The following is a 17,974-nucleotide window of genomic DNA, read 5'->3' on the forward strand; positions in this document are numbered from 1 at the left end:
CTATTTCCCGAATTTAACATGCTACAAAAGGTTTAATTTTTTTTATATAACCTCATAACTTAAATTTATTTAATCTATTATTGGAGCCTTATATGACTTGTACTTTATAATTTAATTTCAAATAATTAAAATAGAATTATTTAAATTAAAAAAGAGTAATATGTAAACAAAAATAAGTAGACAAATTATTTGAAAAAATAAATTAAAATAATAAATATTTAATACTTTTTATAAAATAAAAATATAACCATTTATAAATTTTTTTTATAATATTATAAGACTTTTGAAAACCAATCTGCTTCACTTAAAGAACTTATGAAGACAAGCTTAAATAAATGTTTTACCGTCAATCTGTTTCTTGCTTTAGATATTGTTTGACCAGTTTTTTAAAAACAAACGTTCTGATGGAACAGAGGTTGTGACAANAAAAAAAAAAGCGTTCTGATGGAACAGAGGTTGTGACAATACTTAATTTTTGACGAGCAATGTAATATAATTTTGGGTATAAGAACTTCATGTTTTTGACATAATGTAGCTAGAGGAAAGTCATTGAATATTTCTAGATTCTTTAAACGCTTGTCAAGTTCAAATAAAATATACTTTTTTAATTCAATACCAATTAAAGATGTAGTTTGACAATTATTCGCAACACTATTGATACAATTAATCAATGGTAAAATTGTACTAATTATGGTATATTTTTTACCATAGACTTTTTTTGTCAAGTCCTTAAGTGGTTGCATCAAATTTTTAACTTCTTTGACAATTAATATTTCTCTAGTTATTATTAAATAAGGTTCATTTGGCCTTTCTAATATAATAGTATAAACAACACGATACAAATGTAAAAATCAATCCATCACATAATATAGACTATTCCAACGAGTCTTGATGTCCAATATTAATTTTAAAACTTTTCTTTCTGGTAAAACCTGAAATACCATATTTAAAAAATAATAAACATTAAATATTATATTTACCATAATTTTTTTGGATACTTCTTAATTCATGATTAGCATTAACACTATTTGTTCGATCCATAGTTTGTTTTTTTTTTTTTATTTTGAATGTAGTATAGTGATAAGCGCGTTTATCCGGTGCGTACCGGTTTTTTCGTCTTTGTAATATATAGTCGAACGATGTCTCGTCAACGTAAAGGACGGCACGACGTGCACGCCAATAAGTGTATACAAAATAAAGTAATATAAACTAAGTTAAAGGTTTAAGTTTATATCGATTCTTATTAATTAGATAATTAAACGTAATTTCGAACGTTTTATACAGTCCACTTCTGAAAAAGTAACANTAATTTTTTTGGATACTTCTTAATTCATGATTAGCATTAACACTATTTTTTATAAATTTTAGAATATTTCTAATTTTGTCATTCAACTGATTTAAATTAATACAATTCTCTAATGCGTTATTAGCTATAAGGTTTATAGTATGAGCAAAACATGGGATTGTTTTATATATGCCAAATATATCACAAGCTGTTTTTTTTTTCAGTTAAAAAAGAACATTTTAAATTTAATGAGAATGTAGTACACAAATGTAATAAATAGACATTACCATTATCAGTTACAATAGCAATAATTTGGTGTTGACTAATTTCCCATTAAGTCATAATTTTCTTTGGGAGACATCTAACAAAACACTATCACTAGTTGATGAAGTAGGATTGTCAAATTGCTAAAAAATTAAGATGGTGTGCATTTTTAAGATGAGAGTGAAGATTATATGTGTTGCCAGACTTTAAACATATTTTATCACATACTTTCCATTTTCCAAACAATTTATGGACTTTGTCAAAATGACGCCAAATTTTACTTAATTTACCCATCANATGTAAAATTAGAAGAAGATCGCAGAAAAAAAAATGATGAATTAATATCTTGTGAAAATAAGAACAGTGTTTTAATGGTATTTTTAATTTAAATATTCATATAATATTTAAATAATCTCAGAACATTTAAATATGACTGTCTAAAGCTGCTCGTCTTTTATTCTGTATATTACGAATTTAAGATTAGTATATAAAGTCTGAAATTCATATAATTCATTTTTCAAATAATAGTTGAGTTAAACATCTTATTATTATTTTATTTTTAGAAACATTACAAAAGGAAGTGATAGATTTTCAAAACAATGCTAAATTTTTAAATAATAAATTCAGCGAAAAAGAAAAAGCAATGATTTTTTGTAAACTTAATTCTTAATTTACCAAAAAAAAGTATCATGGATCAAATGTTAAGACTTGATAAGTACCATTTACTTAAATTTTTTTATTAACTATTTGTATTTATATTTTACTTTAATTAAAAATGAATATTATTTTGTCTAAGTTTATAAATTATAAATATATAATAAAAATTTATCACTTGTGGCTAATTAATTAAATAAAATTAAAACTATATTAAAAATATTATTATTTTAAAAACTAATAAATATTAAACTTAAAAGCCACAAAAAGTTACTAAAAAGTAACGTATTTCAGAAACAATGTTATTATCAACACTAAACATATACCGTATGTGTTGTTTGTAATATTTTTAATATAGTTTTAATGTTATTTAATATAATTTATAAAATTAAATACAATTTCATCAATCAACTCACACATTATTCATCATATTCTCTTTTTAACTTTATTGTTCGATCAGCTTGTATCTTCCTACAATATTTTTTGCATTCATATAATATTTGTATTTATCCATTTCTTCTTGGCAGTCCGTTATTAATCTTATTTCATTTTCATTAATTTTCTTAAAATTGTTCATATTTTCTTTTCTTTTATTAAACTTCTCTTTTATATAGTGTTAGGGGCTTGTTTAATAGTTGAGGATCTTGGTCAAAACCAAGAATCGGAAGCTACCCGACGTCTGCCCAAATATCGTCCCTATCTCCTTAAATTGAGTTTTAATTGCCTGAAGGAGACACAGGCAATCGTGTACCTTAGTTACAGAGGATAGATTATTAAATAAAATTAGACTATTGTTTTATGTCAACGACAAAGTAAAGTTATATTTTAGATGTTTAGTAAATATAAGTTATATGTAATGTACAATACGTCTGACCTGAATCCTAGTACAGTTGGTTAGTAGGTATATCCAAGTGAGACGGAGTTGGTTGGCTATGATGACAATTGGCGATAGACGGGTCGTTGAATAAAACAAGTAAAGTTATAAATAATATAAATAAGAAGTAAGTAATAATATTGAAGACTATGNTAAAACAAGTAAAGTTATAAATAATATAAATAAGACGAAAGTAATAATATTGAAAACTATGTCTATAACGGCCACTCAAACACAACTGCCCTTTGTTAGTTCGACGTCAGTAGCTCCGGGCTACAGACGAGTAGAATTGTCACATCAGCATCTCCCTCTATGCTAATTAATATATATTACGAATTAAATAAATAGAAATAAAACGTGTGTAATATAAGTGGTAAGAACATAGTAATAAATGTTCTTACATTACCCTCTCCTCTATTAAAGGTTCGACTCTGAACCTTATAAAAGGTCAAAACATTAAAAAAAAAGGGAAAAGAAAGAAGAGGAAAAAAAGAGATTTTGTCTAATAAAACTTTTTAAGCTTATAAGTTATGGTTCTCTTTAAGATTAGGGGTGGGAACCTTGTTGTGTTCACGAAACTTCTTGTAATCTTGTATCTTCGTGCGTTCTTAAATTGTTGTTTTCTTACGTAATTAGTTGTGGTATTCGTTTTAATTGATAGTGGTGATATTATAATTGCCTCCTACGACTTAGTCTGTTGTTTTCGAAGTTCATTACCACTACAAGATTTTTGCTTTTATTTACATTTCATAGGGTAAATTTATATATTAGTGTTAGGTTACAAAGTTAGACTTATGCATTGCGATTAAATAGAAATGAATATATAAATTTTTTATATGTTTAAATTTATTTTACTATCAAAATTAATTTAAGTTAACCTAATTTATAGAATAAAAACGTTGCTAAAAATTCTACAAATTTACAATTTGCTATCTTACTTTTAACTAGACAATGCATAATAACTTATATTAAAATAAAAATTGTGATAACGGGACTATTTTATAGTTATTATACAATATAAAAATATTCATGTATTTAAATAATACTTATTATACCTAGTCTACTAGTCCAACTGTACAGAACGTAAAAATCAGAATCAGGTTTCGATACGCGGAATAAAAAATAAACAATTAGTCTATGACAAAAAGTTGTAAATTGATGTTGCTAATCTTGCGCTTAGTAGTCAATGACAGTTAGTTTCAATATGTAATATTATCTAGTAATATGCNTGATAGTTAGTTTCAATATATATTATCTAGTAATATGTTATTACTCTATAATTTAATGTGTACTGAAATAATAAAAATGAAAGTTATTAGACAGTTTGCCGTGAAAACGGCAGTTTTGTTTAAAATTGTTAAGTGGATCATCATTAATGTTTTCTTGGCAATCGACCTATCAATGCCTGTAACATATCTAAAAATTAATTTTCATTTTATTTAACCAACCTTAATTAATATCATGCAGTACATTGACTTATATTAAACTGTATATTTGATTAATATGATCAGAAAAATTAACAAAAACTAGTATATCAATTGCCATTCAGTTATTTTAAAAATTTTATAATGATCATCTTGAGTAATGTGTTAGATCGACTTATGTAAGTTTATTATTTAAGTTCATTTATTAATAACGTATTTTTTGTTCAACTTAAAATACAGTATGTTTTTATCGCTGTAGTTTGATTTGTCAAATAGTAAAACTTTTATCCTTATTAAGTAGTAATGTTGTTTTTAAAGTCGTATTGAACGAACTGTAATTCGTGTTTTCTCTCTCTTTTTTTTTTTAAATAGACCAATCATCAGACGATGCCGGAAAAAATAATCGTCGGACACGCTGGAATAAAATACAAATCAATTATAATAATAATGCTTATAGCAATAATAATTGAACTTTCAATAAATATATTTAAAAAAAAAAAAAATATTAAATAATGACGTATTAATATTTAGATTAAAATTAACCGTTAATCGGAGTTATAAATAATTATAGTAATAATCATCATCAGACAGTGCCGGAAAAAATAATCGTCGGACACGCTGGAATAAAATACAAATCAAATATAATAAAAATGCTTAGAGCAATAATAGTTAGACTGAATTATGTCAGCTTTTTTTTTGACTTCCAAAAATATACCATTTTTTTTTAATAAACATAATAAATAATTAAATTAATAATCATCATCAGACAGTGCCGGAAAAGTCTTCGGTCGCTGCTGGAATAAAAGACAAATCAATTATAATAGAAATGCTTATAGCAATAATAATTTAACTTTCAATAAATATTCTCTTTTTTTTTTTAAATACACATAATAGATAATAAATTTAATAATCATCATCAGACAGTGCCGGAAAAGTCTTCGGTCGCTGCTGGAATAAAATATAAATCAAATATAATAAAAATGCTTATAGCAATAATAATTAGGCTGAAATATGTCAGCTTTTATTTGACTTCTAAAAATATACTTTTTTTTTTTTTTTAATAAACATAATAAATAATAAATTTAATAATCATCATCAGACAGTGCCGGAAAAGTCTTCGGTCGCTGCTGGAATAGAAGAAAATTTGATAAAAATAATATAATACTCATAAAATTTAATAATTATCACAATGATCAAAATCTAAATTAATATTAATCGAGCAATATTAAGATGCTAAAATAATTGATTTTAATAAGTAATACTACATAATTGTAATACTATGTAAAATATTTATCATCATCAAACGTCGTCACGTGAGATAATGATGAATGTCAGGGTCACGTTTTTGTAATGTCGCGGTGGCTAATCGCTTCATCAGCAAGAACGTTAGGTGTTATTGCCGACCAAACTAGAGTTTCATATGTTAACATAATAAAGATCGTTGGACTGAGAATAATCAGTATTTTAAAAATGTAAAAAATATTTCTTTAATATGCGTACGAATTATAGCATTCCAAAATAATAGTGTATTAATAAAGCATAAATAGCAAGCTAGTTTAAGATTTTTATTATGCTGTAATAAAATGTAAAATTCATATTAATAGCAAGTTGTAAGCAGTAAAAGTATAGCATTTAAGCCATAATTTTCATTTTAGAAATAATTGTGATTCTTTAATATTGTAACCTCTTGTTACTATAATTTTTGTTTAAATACGATAAAGGTTAAAATTTTTTTAAAAACATTTATAATTAATTCAAGCACTTTTAACTATCTACTATATAAGATGCATTCCATATTATGTTTTGATGTGCATTATTAATACATAAATAGTTGACAAAATTATTATCGCGCTAGTCAGCATTTATCTTTGATCCTTTATCCGATGACTGACAAAAGTAAAAATATAAATTCAAGAATTAATATAATAATTATTCAATACACGTCTAATTAAAAAAGTAGTTATAAATAATAAAATTAATTGGAATAAAAATTATTTATATTGACAATCATAAATGAGTAAGCCATCAATATACAAAAAAAAAATTAATATGAAACAAAATAAAAATAGTAAAAATGTGGTTTAAATTTAAGTAAAATTGTAAAGTTGTTTTATTTTCCTGACCTGCTGTGAAATGGTTTTATTTGGTCAATATGGACNCTCCTGACCTGCTATGAAATGGTTTTATTTGGTCAATATGGACCGGTAAATTTTCTAATCTGTTATTTTTTGGCATTTTTACAATGTATGTAAAAGGTGGATAAGCTTTTATAATTTCATATGGTCCATTGTAACGATCTCGAAATTTAGTATTAGATGTTTCGTTTTTGACTAAAACTTTATCACCAATATTATATTGTGTGGTGTTCGACAAAGGATGCTTTTGTTTCACTTGTTCAGACGCTTGTTTAAGCAATTCAGGAACTAATTTTCTTATTTTCTTGATTTTTGAGATCTCTGAGAGTATGTTTTGATCTTCTGGTGGTATTAAAGCTAATTCAAAGACGCTTTTGGGCTCGAACCCATGGACTAAGTAGAATGGTGAATAACCTGTAACTTTATGAATTGAACTGTTGTAAGCAAATACCATATAAGGTAGATAATCTGACCACAATTTTTCATTATCTTTAACATAATTAGAGATCATATCAACCAAAGTTTGGTTTTGACGCTCTACTTGGCCCTGAGATGTTGGATGATAGGGTATGCCGAATTTCTGATCTACATTTAATGATTCTAATAGTTGTTTAACCGTTTTACCTGTGAAATGTGTTCCATTGTCGCTTCTTATAGTACGCATACATCCAAAACGTAATATAAGATCTAAAAGAAATTTAACCGTACTACGCGCATTTGCATTTGCGTACGCTTTTGCTACGCAAAATTTACTTATTCTGTCTGNTTTTTGTACGCTTTTGCTACGCAAAACTTACTTATTCTGTCTGTTGCTACTAGAATATATTTATTAGATTTTGAATTACTAAGTGGCCCAATATAATCCAAATATATTTCTTGCATAATTTCCCCTTTTTCTAATGGGTGCATTCCTATTTTAGGCGGTTTGGGTTGTTTAAAAGGCTTACGTTTTTGACAATCTAAACATGAAAGAACATACGTTTTTATTTCTTTACGCATTTTAGGCCAATAATACCGTGACCTTATTTTAAAATAAGTTTTAGTAAGACCTTGGTGTCCACCTAGCACCGAATCATGATTTTCGTGAATTACAATTTTTTTAAATTTGCTAGGTAACGCGAGCACGAACTTAGAAGAATCTTTAAAACTATTTTTGTAGTATAATACATTGTTATCCTTGATAATATAATTTTTTGATTTATTAAGCCATGTAGTATTGCTTTCATTTGGATTTTTAATTGCAGTTATGATATTTTGTAAATAATTATCCGAAGCTTGTTCTAATTGGATATTAATTGGTTGTACTAAATTTACGTTGGGTTGTTGTAATATTGTATGTACGCCTATTTTTGAAAGCTCTGTAAATTCAGAAAGTTTTGGTGGTTCGTCTATTATTCTACTAAGACAATCTGCAGCTTTATTAAAAATTCCTTCTTTATATTTTATAGAATAATCAAAACCTGTTAGTTTAACTTTAAGTTTATTAACTATACGTGAATCAGTTTTAATATTTAATAAGCTTGTTAAGTTTTTATGATCAGTCCAAATTTCGAAGTACTTTCCATGAACATAAGGACGAAAAACAGTTAATGCGTGAAAAATTGCTAGACACTCTAAATCCATTGCGCTATATCGGCCTTCGGCTTTAGTCAGTTTTTTGGATGAGAATGCTACTGGATGAATTTCATTGTTTTGATTACGCTGCTGGAGGATAGCACCTAAACCCAATTTAGATCCGTCAGTTACAATTATAGTTTCTGCATTTTCATCATAGTGAGCTAATACTGGCTGACTAGTTAATTTACTTTTCAGTTCAAGAAAAGCACGTTCATGTGTGTCTTCCCACTTGATTGGTGAACGTTTGCTATTGAATTTACCTCTAGTTAGATCTGTTAAAGGTTTTGCGATGTTACTAAATTTTGGAATATAACGTCTAAAATAATTAGCTAGACCTAAAAAACTGCGAAGTTGTTTAATCGTTTTAGGTTGTGGGAATTTTTGTATAGTTTCTATTCCCTGTTGAGTGGGTCTTATTCCCTTCGTATCAATAATGTTGCCTAATACTTTTAATTCCTGATAGCCAAATCTACACTTAGATGGTTTTAGTTTTAAGTTATACTTTAAAAATCGTTGAAATGTTAATTCTAGTGAATGTAAATGAGATTCGAATGATTTGCCAAATGCAACGCAATCGTCTAAATAGCATATATTGTGTCTATAATTTAAGCCAGCCATGACTTTACACATAGCAGCTTGATAAAATTGGGGTGCATTAGATAACCCAAAAGGTAAACGAGTAAACTGAACATGATAATTTTCAGTTGAATAAGCTGTAAGAGCTTTAGAATTTTCAGAAAGTTCTATTTGATGGAAACCTGAAGTAGCATCTAAAGAACTAAAATATTGATTTCCTGCTAAACAATCATATAAATTTTGTATTATTGGTAAAGGGAAGCTTTCACGATAAATTATTTCATTAAGTTTTCGAAAGTCTATTACCATTCTGTATTCTTTTGATCCCTCTTGACTTTTGCTGCATTGTCCTTGATTTTTAGCGACTAAAAACACAGGATTAGAATAAGGACTTGAAGATTCCTCTACAATACCAGCTTTTAAAAGTTCCTCCGTCTGTTTTTCGATTTCATTACGCTCTACGCGGCTTAACTTAAAATTAGGTAAATTTATTATTTTATTACTTGATAACTGAAGTTCTATCGGAGCAATTTTACACGAGCCTAAATCATATTTATGTTTAGAAAAAATTGTACTATATTTCATTAATAAACCTCTAAGTTTATTTTGATGATCAATAGATAACGCTGGATTAATGTCCCAGTCTAGTTCGTTTTCAGATGTTGTAACAGTAGGAGATAACGAAATATTACTTTTAACGTTTTCTGAGAATTGAGTCGTGTTCGTGTGGGAATCATTGTTACCGTTTTTTGCTACGTCTTGTTTAACGCTACGTGTTTTAAATTTGCTTTCTCGTTCGGATGTCGGAGAAGTAGTAAAATCACGTTTAATTATTCTATGTTGCAAGATATTTTTTCTAACGGATAAAGTATTAAATTCATTAATTTGAATAATACTACGAAATGTGCGAACTAATTTAGCATTTGGATTGTAAAACAAGGGTGTCCAATGACAATTTGAAAACAAAACCATTACAAACGATTTGTTAGGGTTTGAAAAGTGTAATATAGAATTAATATTATTGTTTTCTGTTATAATTATTAAGCCTAAATCAAAATAATTTGTGACGGCTGCTAAGTCTTCACTTTCTAAATAAATTGGCTTATCAGACAGATCGATTCCTAATAATTTTTTTATTTCATAAGCATTAATATCACTACCTCTATTATTTAAGACGGCTTCGAATGTTGATACTCCACACCAACCGTCTAGTGCTACTTGTGTTAAAATATCGCTTTTCGCGGCAATTTCACTAACACTCAACTGAACAAGATTTATTGAATGATTATTCATGAGTTTGATAGATTTTAAGTTGTCGAATTTTTTTGGTTGATCAATGTTTGTATTAAATGTCAAGATATTGTTATTGTAAACAAAATTTATATTCACTCTTTCATCGTTTTTTAATAAAGTAATTTTAGACTCTTNTTATATTCACTCTTTCATCGTTTTTTAATAAAGTAATTTTAGCCTCTCGGGTGTAGATTGTCGCGCTATATTTTTTAAAAAAATCATATCCTAATAAACTATTTAAAGATAAATTATCGACTACGGTAAAGTCTATCGAAAATATATCTTTTTCAAATTTTACCTCTAAAGTAGTTTTACCTACCACATGCAAATGTGATCCGTTAGCTGTAGTTAATGTAACATTATTAAGTGGATAAATAATATGATCACTGGGTAAAAAATTCTTATTTATAATACTTGTACTCGCTCCTGTATCAACCACGAAAATAATATCTTTTTTATTTACTTTGCCCATTATTAGCGGAGGATCGTTAGTTTTAATTGAATTCAAGAATTGATTGTTTAATTCATAACTAGTTACCATATCATTAATATTGACTTTTTCATTAATTAAAGGTGGGTCAATGTTATTCACTTTTAATTGATTAGAATTGTGCGCGCTATTACATATTGATGGTGGTTGAAGAGAAAAATTGTAAGAAATAGTAGGTGGAACGTAATGTTGAATGGCTAACTGATGGGGTGAATTCTCTAAATTAGGATTATTTTGAAGATAATGTGGTGATTTCCGTATATAACGCCATAGTTAATAATAATAGTTAACGCGACGGTTATTATGATAAAAGTGCCTATTCATGTTGTTAACCCTATAAAAATTTCCTCTATAATTTTTATTGTTATAGTTCTTATTTACATTATTTCTAAAATTTTTACTTAATTTGTTGAATCTACATTTATTTGTTCTATAATTCATTACTCTACGCTGATTATGGTTTGGATATGTCATTAAACTTTGGTTACCTACATAATTTACATTTCCATAATCATTAAATTTAGCATTATGTTTTTTTAAAAGAGAATCTAATTCCCTTTTCAAAATGCCTACATCGCTATCGTCATTTATCAAATTTGTATTTCTCTCAATTCTTAAAATATTTTCTATTCATTTATCTATTGTACTATTATCTAATGACTCAAATTTATTAATTATTTCAACTGGTAGTCCCTTAAAAAAATACTCTATAATATGTTTTTCCGACATTATACCGTCAAACCTACGACATTCTGCTACTACTCTTACTAAAAAATTTTTAATCGATTCACTTTCTGTCATTTTCATCATAATTAAATTTTTTCTTATTAAATTTATATTATTGTAAGAGTTAAAATTAATTAATGACAGTTTAACATCTTCCCAAGTTAATTTTGTCGATCGATATCCTATACATTCAAATATTTTAAGTGCATGATCCTGTAAATATAAGGGTAACATAGAAAGTCTTTTATTATCATCCCATTCATTTGCTTTTGCTACGCGATCGAAATATTTAAGATATTTATCTATATCTGTTTCCACATCTCCCGAATATGATAACGGTTCGATAAAATTTTGCATATTTTTATAAATTATACACTTATAAAAAAAATAAAATAAAAAAAAAACAAAATGGTAGAAATTATTATTACGCCCAAACAGCAATTGACATTCCAGAAAAAATTATAATATTAATAATAAAAAATTTTACTTAAATAATCTAACTGTAACTCGTGTACACTTTAGGGGAATCGACTTCGTATATGAGTGCCTTAAAAAAAAAATAGAAAGTATATCTCGGAACTCAATTAAAATACAAAGACCGGCGCCTCCACCATATGTTAGGGGTTTGTTTAATAGTTGAGGATCTTGGTCAAAACCAAGAATCGGAAGCTACCCGACGTCTGCCCAAATATCGTCCCTATCTCCTTAAATGAGTTTTAATTGCCTGAAGGAGACACAGGCAATCGTGTACCTTAGTTACAGAGGATAGATTATTAAATAAAATTAGACTATTGTTTTATGTCAACGACAAAGTAAAGTTATATTTTAGATGTTTAGTAAATATAAGTTATATGTAATGTACAATACGTCTGACCTGAATCCTAGTACAGTTGGTTAGTAGGTATATCCAAGTGAGACGGAGTTGGTTGGCTATGATGACAATTGGCGATAGACGGGTCGTTGAATAAAACAAGTAAAGTTATAAATAATATAAATAAGAAGTAAGTAATAATATTGAAGACTATGTCTATAACNAAGTAATAATATTGAAAACTATGTCTATAACGGCCACTCAAACACAACTGCCCTTTGTTAGTTCGACGTCAGTAGCTCCGGGCTACAGACGAGTAGAATTGTCATATCAGCATCTCCCTCTATGCTAATTAATATGTACTACGAATTAAATAAATAGAAATAAAATGTGTGTAATATAAGTGGTAAGAACATAGTAATAAATGTTCTTACANAAATAAATAATAGATCCTGATGCTCCTAGTCGAAAGGAACATACTTATAGAGAATGGCACCATTGGCTTGTTGGAAATATACCAGGTACTGAAATAAGCAAAGGTGAAACTCTTTCAGAATATGTTGGTTCAGGACCACCACCAAATACTGGTAATTAATACAGTATGATTGCTGACTTATTATTTTTATTTTGAAATATTGTTCTTAGGACTTCATCGTTATGTATTTTTGGTATACAAACAACCATCTAAATTAACATTTGATGAACCACGTTTAACTAACAAGTGAATATTTAAAAAATTATTCTTAATATTATTTTTATAAATTATTTTTTAATTATATTTCAATATTTTGTTTTTATTTTTTTTTTTAGATCAGCTCTTAATCGTGAAAAATTTTCTATTCATAAATTTGCTAAGAAATACACCCTTGGATCACCAATTGCTGGCAATTTTTATCAGGCACAATTTGATGATTATGTACCATTGCTTTATAAACAATTGGGTGCAGCTTAATCTGCTAATAATGATTATCAGTTTTAACCTGGAAATGTTAAATCAATAATATATTAAATATGTTCAAATATATATATATATATATACATATGTCCTCATTTCAATTTATTAAATTATTTATGTACTTTCTATAAAAAGTTTTAATAAATGAATTTTTCGACTTAAAGTTATAGTTTATTTTCTTAATTTAATCTTTTCGCTTTTGTTTTCATTATATTAACATGTTTTTTTATCAGAATGTATATTTGTTGAAAATGGCACTATTTAATAGTAGTTTATTTCAGTTAGTTATCAACAGTTATCTTATCTAAATAATATTAATGAACTTTAACATTATAATCAATCAGTTCACTGTTATATTAATAAAGCAATGTTAGATAACTACTTTAGTGGTAACCATACAATATTAGTTCTAGTTTAATTTGATGCTATTGATGAATACATGAATAAAGAACAATTTTTTTTATTATACTAATTTAATTGTTCTAAACAATATTTAAGTAATAATGATAAAACAACGACTGAAAAAATGGACATCTATAATTAATACACAATTGATATTAAGTATGTATTCTTTATTTGTATATTATTTTAGTTATCTAAAAATTTGTTTTACTTCATGTAAATGTTACAGAACGATCATTTGTAGATACACTAAGAAAAACTAGTTTATATGATTTTCATGTAAGTAATGGAGGCAAAATGGTACCATTTGCCTCTTATTATATGCCTATTTCCTATTCTGATTCTATAACATCATCNACCGCTTCACTGTAAACCGGACCGTTACACACACGCGTTATCGTCGTGGTGTAAAGTCCAACAAATGCCTAGCGTCGAATACCCCGCCGCAATAATACGTCTAGTAAGTCATCTCCGTGACATCGTATCGTTTTGATCGCTCGCCGTCAACTCTACTGTGCCGAACACTCAGTTATGAACTTTAGTGCCTTTTGTATATGCTTATGAATATATATTTGTCATATTTAGTTTTATTGTAATCTGTTAGACATTACGCCTTCCAGGGCAATATACAGTTTTTGTTCGAATACCAATAAATATTCCTACATTTTGTTTCGAACCATCAAAGTGTTGCGTTTTCTTTCCTTTCTTCACATTATAATATCCCGCGAGTGCGGCAAAATACTGACTACAACAGTAGATACACTAAGAAAATCTAGTTTATATGATTTTCATGTAAGTAATGGAGGCAAAATGGTACCATTTGCCTCTTATTATATGCCTATTTCCTATTCTGATTCTATAACATCATCACACTTGCACACTCGGAAATCATGTTCATTATTTGATGTTTCACATATGTTACAAACTAAAATATATGGAAAAAACAAAGAGCAATTTATAGAAGAAATGTGTGTTGCAGATATTCAAGGTTAAGAAAATTTTATAATTTAATGAAAAATAATTTTTACTAGATTACAAAAATTTTAGGATTAAAAAAAGGAACAAGTGTTTTAAGTTTATTTGTGAATGATCATACTGGATGTATACTTGATGATTTAATTATTACTAAAACAGAAGAAAATTATATATTCATGGTTACAAATGCGGGTTGCAAAGAAAGCGACATGAAAATGATATTAGAGAAATTAGTAAATTTATATTTTTAGCATTGTTAAGTATAACTTTTAACTGACTATGAATGATTACTGTTAGGCTGACTTTAAATCAAAAGGGAAAGACGTGACTATTGAATTTTTGGACAGCAATGATCAGTCTTTGTTAGCATTACAAGGACCAAAATCAATGAATGTTCTTCAACAATTAGTTACTGTTGATCTGTCTAAATTATACTTTATGAATAGTGTGATTGCAACAGTTTGTGGTGTTCCCAACTGTCGCATTAACCGTTGTGGGTATACAGGAGAAGACGGCTTTGAAATATCTGTACCTTCTGATAGGGCAACAATGATATCTGAGAAACTCCTAATTAATAATAGTGTTAAACTAGCTGGACTTGGAGCTAGAGACACATTGAGGTAAAATTAATCTAAACAAAACATTTGTTAATTTTTATAAAATTGGTATAAAACTAAATAGATTAGAAGCTGGAATGTGTTTATATGGATCTGACATTGATAGTACCACTACTCCAGTAGAAGCTGCATTAGTGTGGACAATAAGTAAGATTTAAGTTAAATTTCATAGATATTAAAAATTAAACGATGAGATTTTACTTTGAAAGGTAAAAAAAGAAGAGATGAAAGAAATTTCAAAGTAATGTTTTTTATTTTTTTTAATGTAATTTATTAAAGGAAAAACTTTACAATTAGACAATTGTTAACAAAATATTTGTAAAAAATAGAATAACAATGTTAAATTTTAAAAACTATTTTTAAAAAAATTGCATAATTATTTTGTATTAATATTGTTAGTTGCTATTTAAATATAATATTTGTAATTAATTCTTTGTTTTTATAAAACCAAAAATTCAACATAATTAGTTTTATAATAGGTGTTATTATGCTGAAGAAGACACGTCTGTTAATTTGGATTGGTACCTTAAAAAAAATTATTTTAATGCAATGCAAAAATTAAAATTTACCTCCTTACATTTTTTCCTGAAATGGTAGACTTTTTTTCATTTTAAAGCGGTAGTTATATCTAGAAATATTAATCATTTTTTTTAGTTTCATGTTTTTCTGATAAACTGTCTATTATTTAATTTTAATTTAAAACAATTTTATTTTTTAAACTTTTTGTAATATCACTCATTTCATTATTCCACCTGTTTTAAAAAATAATTTGATAAAAACTAATTTTATTTTCAGTAAAATTAATAGAAATACTCAAAAATATTTAACTCAATTCATTAAATTTTTCATTTAGTGAAAAATAATTAAATTTTCTATTTTATTTTATTTACATACATATCTATCGTTTTTTTATAAGCTTCAATATTTTTTATTAATTCAGCAATTATTTTTTTGTCGTGTTGATCACAATTTTCTTCAGGCTTGTTTTTAAAAGTAACGTAAGACTTATATTAATATTCTTCTCATAATAGAGGGACCAATTATTTATTTTTTATTTTTAAAATGACCAGATTAAAAACCTCTATAAATATTTTTAATAGGCATTACTTTAATATTTAGTCAGAGGTATCATATTATGAACTTTTTAATAAAAATAGACTTCATAAATTTAACTTATCCAAATCAATAATATCTCGTATAATAATTGAATTTCTTTTTTTTTGTTATCTTTTATTTACAGTTTTTATTTATTGTGCGACGTATTGAAAAATTATTCAAAAAAATCCCATATCTTATCCAGAACGTGATCTTGGTTTTGTTACGTCCCTAGCAAATTTTCCAAGCTGCGCCCCTCCCATATATGCAAATATTAAATTCTAAAATTTGTTTCCCTAACCTATGATCTAAATATAGCCCTACTTTTATGGTATCCTAAACATAGATTAACATTTTGAAATAATGTTGTAATATTATATTTTTTATGTTATAAATTATCACTTACGATTTGTTAATTTCCATCTCCAAAACTTTAATACGATCAGTTGTTTCTAATAACTCATTTTTATCTTCCGCTATTTGACGCATGGCGCTGTTTAATTGTTTTTTTAATGATTCTTCTTTATCTTATAAAATCATTATTTCCATTTTGTATCTTGCCGATTTTCTTTGGAAACTAAAAAATAGAATGAAAATTATGAATTTTGTAATGAAATTTTATTGTTTCAAAACTTCATATTTCTATAAATTATTCAAATTAAAAAAATTCGATATTAATTTTCCTTTACTTTTCTACATCTTGCATAAATGCTTTTTTTATGAATTCTACTTCATTCATAATTTTTTCACTTTCGATTTTATAGTCATCAACTTCATCCATCAAAGATCTCTCTTCCAAATGAAATAAAGGTGGTAAGACACATTCTTGGGGGACTGATTCATATTTTTTTGTCAAATCGGCATANTGGGCGACTGATTCATATTTTTTTGTCAAATCGGCATATTCTTTAGTTTTTTTTTCTAAATCTCGTTCGGCTGTTTTCTTTTCCTGTTAAAAAATATTTATAATTTAAAAAATATAATAAAAGTACATTTTTTTTACACTCATTCCACCATTTGCAAACGCTGGGTTTCTATATTGACTTCTTGAAATTTTGTATCGTAAATTAATTTGACTTTTTCAACTTCGATACTAATTTTGTTACCAGCATCCACTACTAACCTCTTCAATTCTTCTTCAAGTCGATTAACTTCATCTGAAGGAAAGTATATTGTTATTATTGACTAAGTGAAATAAGTAAAATAGTCAATTTTTTTTTTAATAATTTGATAATTATAACCATTGGATTTNTTTTTTTTTAATTAATTTGATAATTATAACCATTGGATTTTTTCAACTCTTCGGTGACACGCTGTTTTTCCATACAAGTTTTCTCTACTAATTCAATATTTTCTTTAACTTTGTCTCTTGCTGTCGATTCATCTCTTTCGTATTTGTCTATCTTTTCGTGACAAAATCTTAATGCTGTTTCTAATTCATTTCGCACTACAGAATATGTTGATAACTTTTAACATTAAATTGATTTCATTTAATTAATTAAAAATAAAATCACTAAAAACTGTATAAATTTAGGAAATTACGCCTGGAGAAAATATAATCAAAAATTAAAATACCATCGTAAAAAAGATTAAACAATGTATTTTTCTCTGTTAACATGAATAAATATATTTTCAGGAATAAATTTTCAAGTGTTGCCATCAACATTTTTTTTTTTTTATTAGATAAAAATTTCAAATTTTTTTACTTCATTTAATACTCCAGTTTTTTTTGCCAGTTATATTCTCCTGAAATGTTTTTCCTGGTTATATATAATCACATA

General features: G+C 26.7%; 4 protein-coding genes across 9 annotated transcripts in view; 3 read left to right on the top strand and 1 right to left on the bottom strand.

Annotated features, from left to right (window-relative positions):
• Window positions 1-2,262, top strand: part of LOC126903786 (uncharacterized) — a 17,968-nt gene extending 15,706 nt beyond the window's left edge. The window contains exon 4 of the mRNA XM_050682275.1: window positions 2,113-2,262. Coding sequence (XP_050538232.1) covers window positions 2,113-2,133 — 21 coding nt within the window. The 3' untranslated portion in view covers window positions 2,134-2,262. The remainder of the gene's footprint in view (window positions 1-2,112) is intronic.
• Window positions 2,263-12,591: 10,329 nt separating this feature from the next.
• LOC126903799 (phosphatidylethanolamine-binding protein 1-like) lies at window positions 12,592-13,267 on the top strand (the record flags this gene model as incomplete). Its single annotated transcript, XM_050682288.1, has 3 exons — window positions 12,592-12,736; window positions 12,795-12,870; window positions 12,960-13,267. Coding segments are annotated over 3 exons (363 nt in total), but the record flags the coding sequence as incomplete, so codon positions are not given.
• Window positions 13,268-14,316: 1,049 nt separating this feature from the next.
• Window positions 14,317-15,295, top strand: LOC126903801 (aminomethyltransferase, mitochondrial-like). Its single transcript, XM_050682292.1, has 4 exons — window positions 14,317-14,494; window positions 14,554-14,714; window positions 14,779-15,101; window positions 15,163-15,295. Exons 1-4 carry the CDS (start codon window positions 14,317-14,319, stop codon window positions 15,254-15,256), a joined length of 756 nt encoding a protein of 251 aa, XP_050538249.1. The 3' UTR covers window positions 15,257-15,295.
• Window positions 15,296-15,386: 91 nt separating this feature from the next.
• LOC126903775 (uncharacterized) overlaps window positions 15,387-17,974 on the bottom strand; it is an 8,203-nt gene continuing 5,615 nt past the window's right edge. Inside the window, exons 3-7 of one of the 6 annotated variants that reach the window (XR_007703591.1) lie at window positions 17,065-17,142; window positions 16,883-17,025; window positions 16,600-16,770; window positions 15,676-15,726; window positions 15,394-15,623 (exon numbers count right to left, since the gene is read on the bottom strand). Coding sequence is in view for 1 of the 6 variants with exons in the window: in XM_050682256.1 (XP_050538213.1) it covers window positions 15,584-15,623; window positions 15,676-15,726 (91 nt within the window). In the remaining 5 variants the exon portion in view is untranslated. Of the gene's footprint in view, window positions 15,851-16,599; window positions 16,771-16,882; window positions 17,026-17,059; window positions 17,143-17,196; window positions 17,351-17,475; window positions 17,965-17,974 lie in introns of those variants that run through there. The other 5 variants (XR_007703592.1, XR_007703590.1, XR_007703589.1 and 2 more) reach the window with 5 other exon arrangements.

Source organism: Daktulosphaira vitifoliae, unplaced genomic scaffold (assembly GCF_025091365.1).
Source record: "Daktulosphaira vitifoliae isolate Bord-2020 unplaced genomic scaffold, ASM2509136v1 Scaffold_4, whole genome shotgun sequence".
In the NCBI taxonomy this organism is placed as follows: domain Eukaryota; kingdom Metazoa; phylum Arthropoda; class Insecta; order Hemiptera; family Phylloxeridae; genus Daktulosphaira; species Daktulosphaira vitifoliae.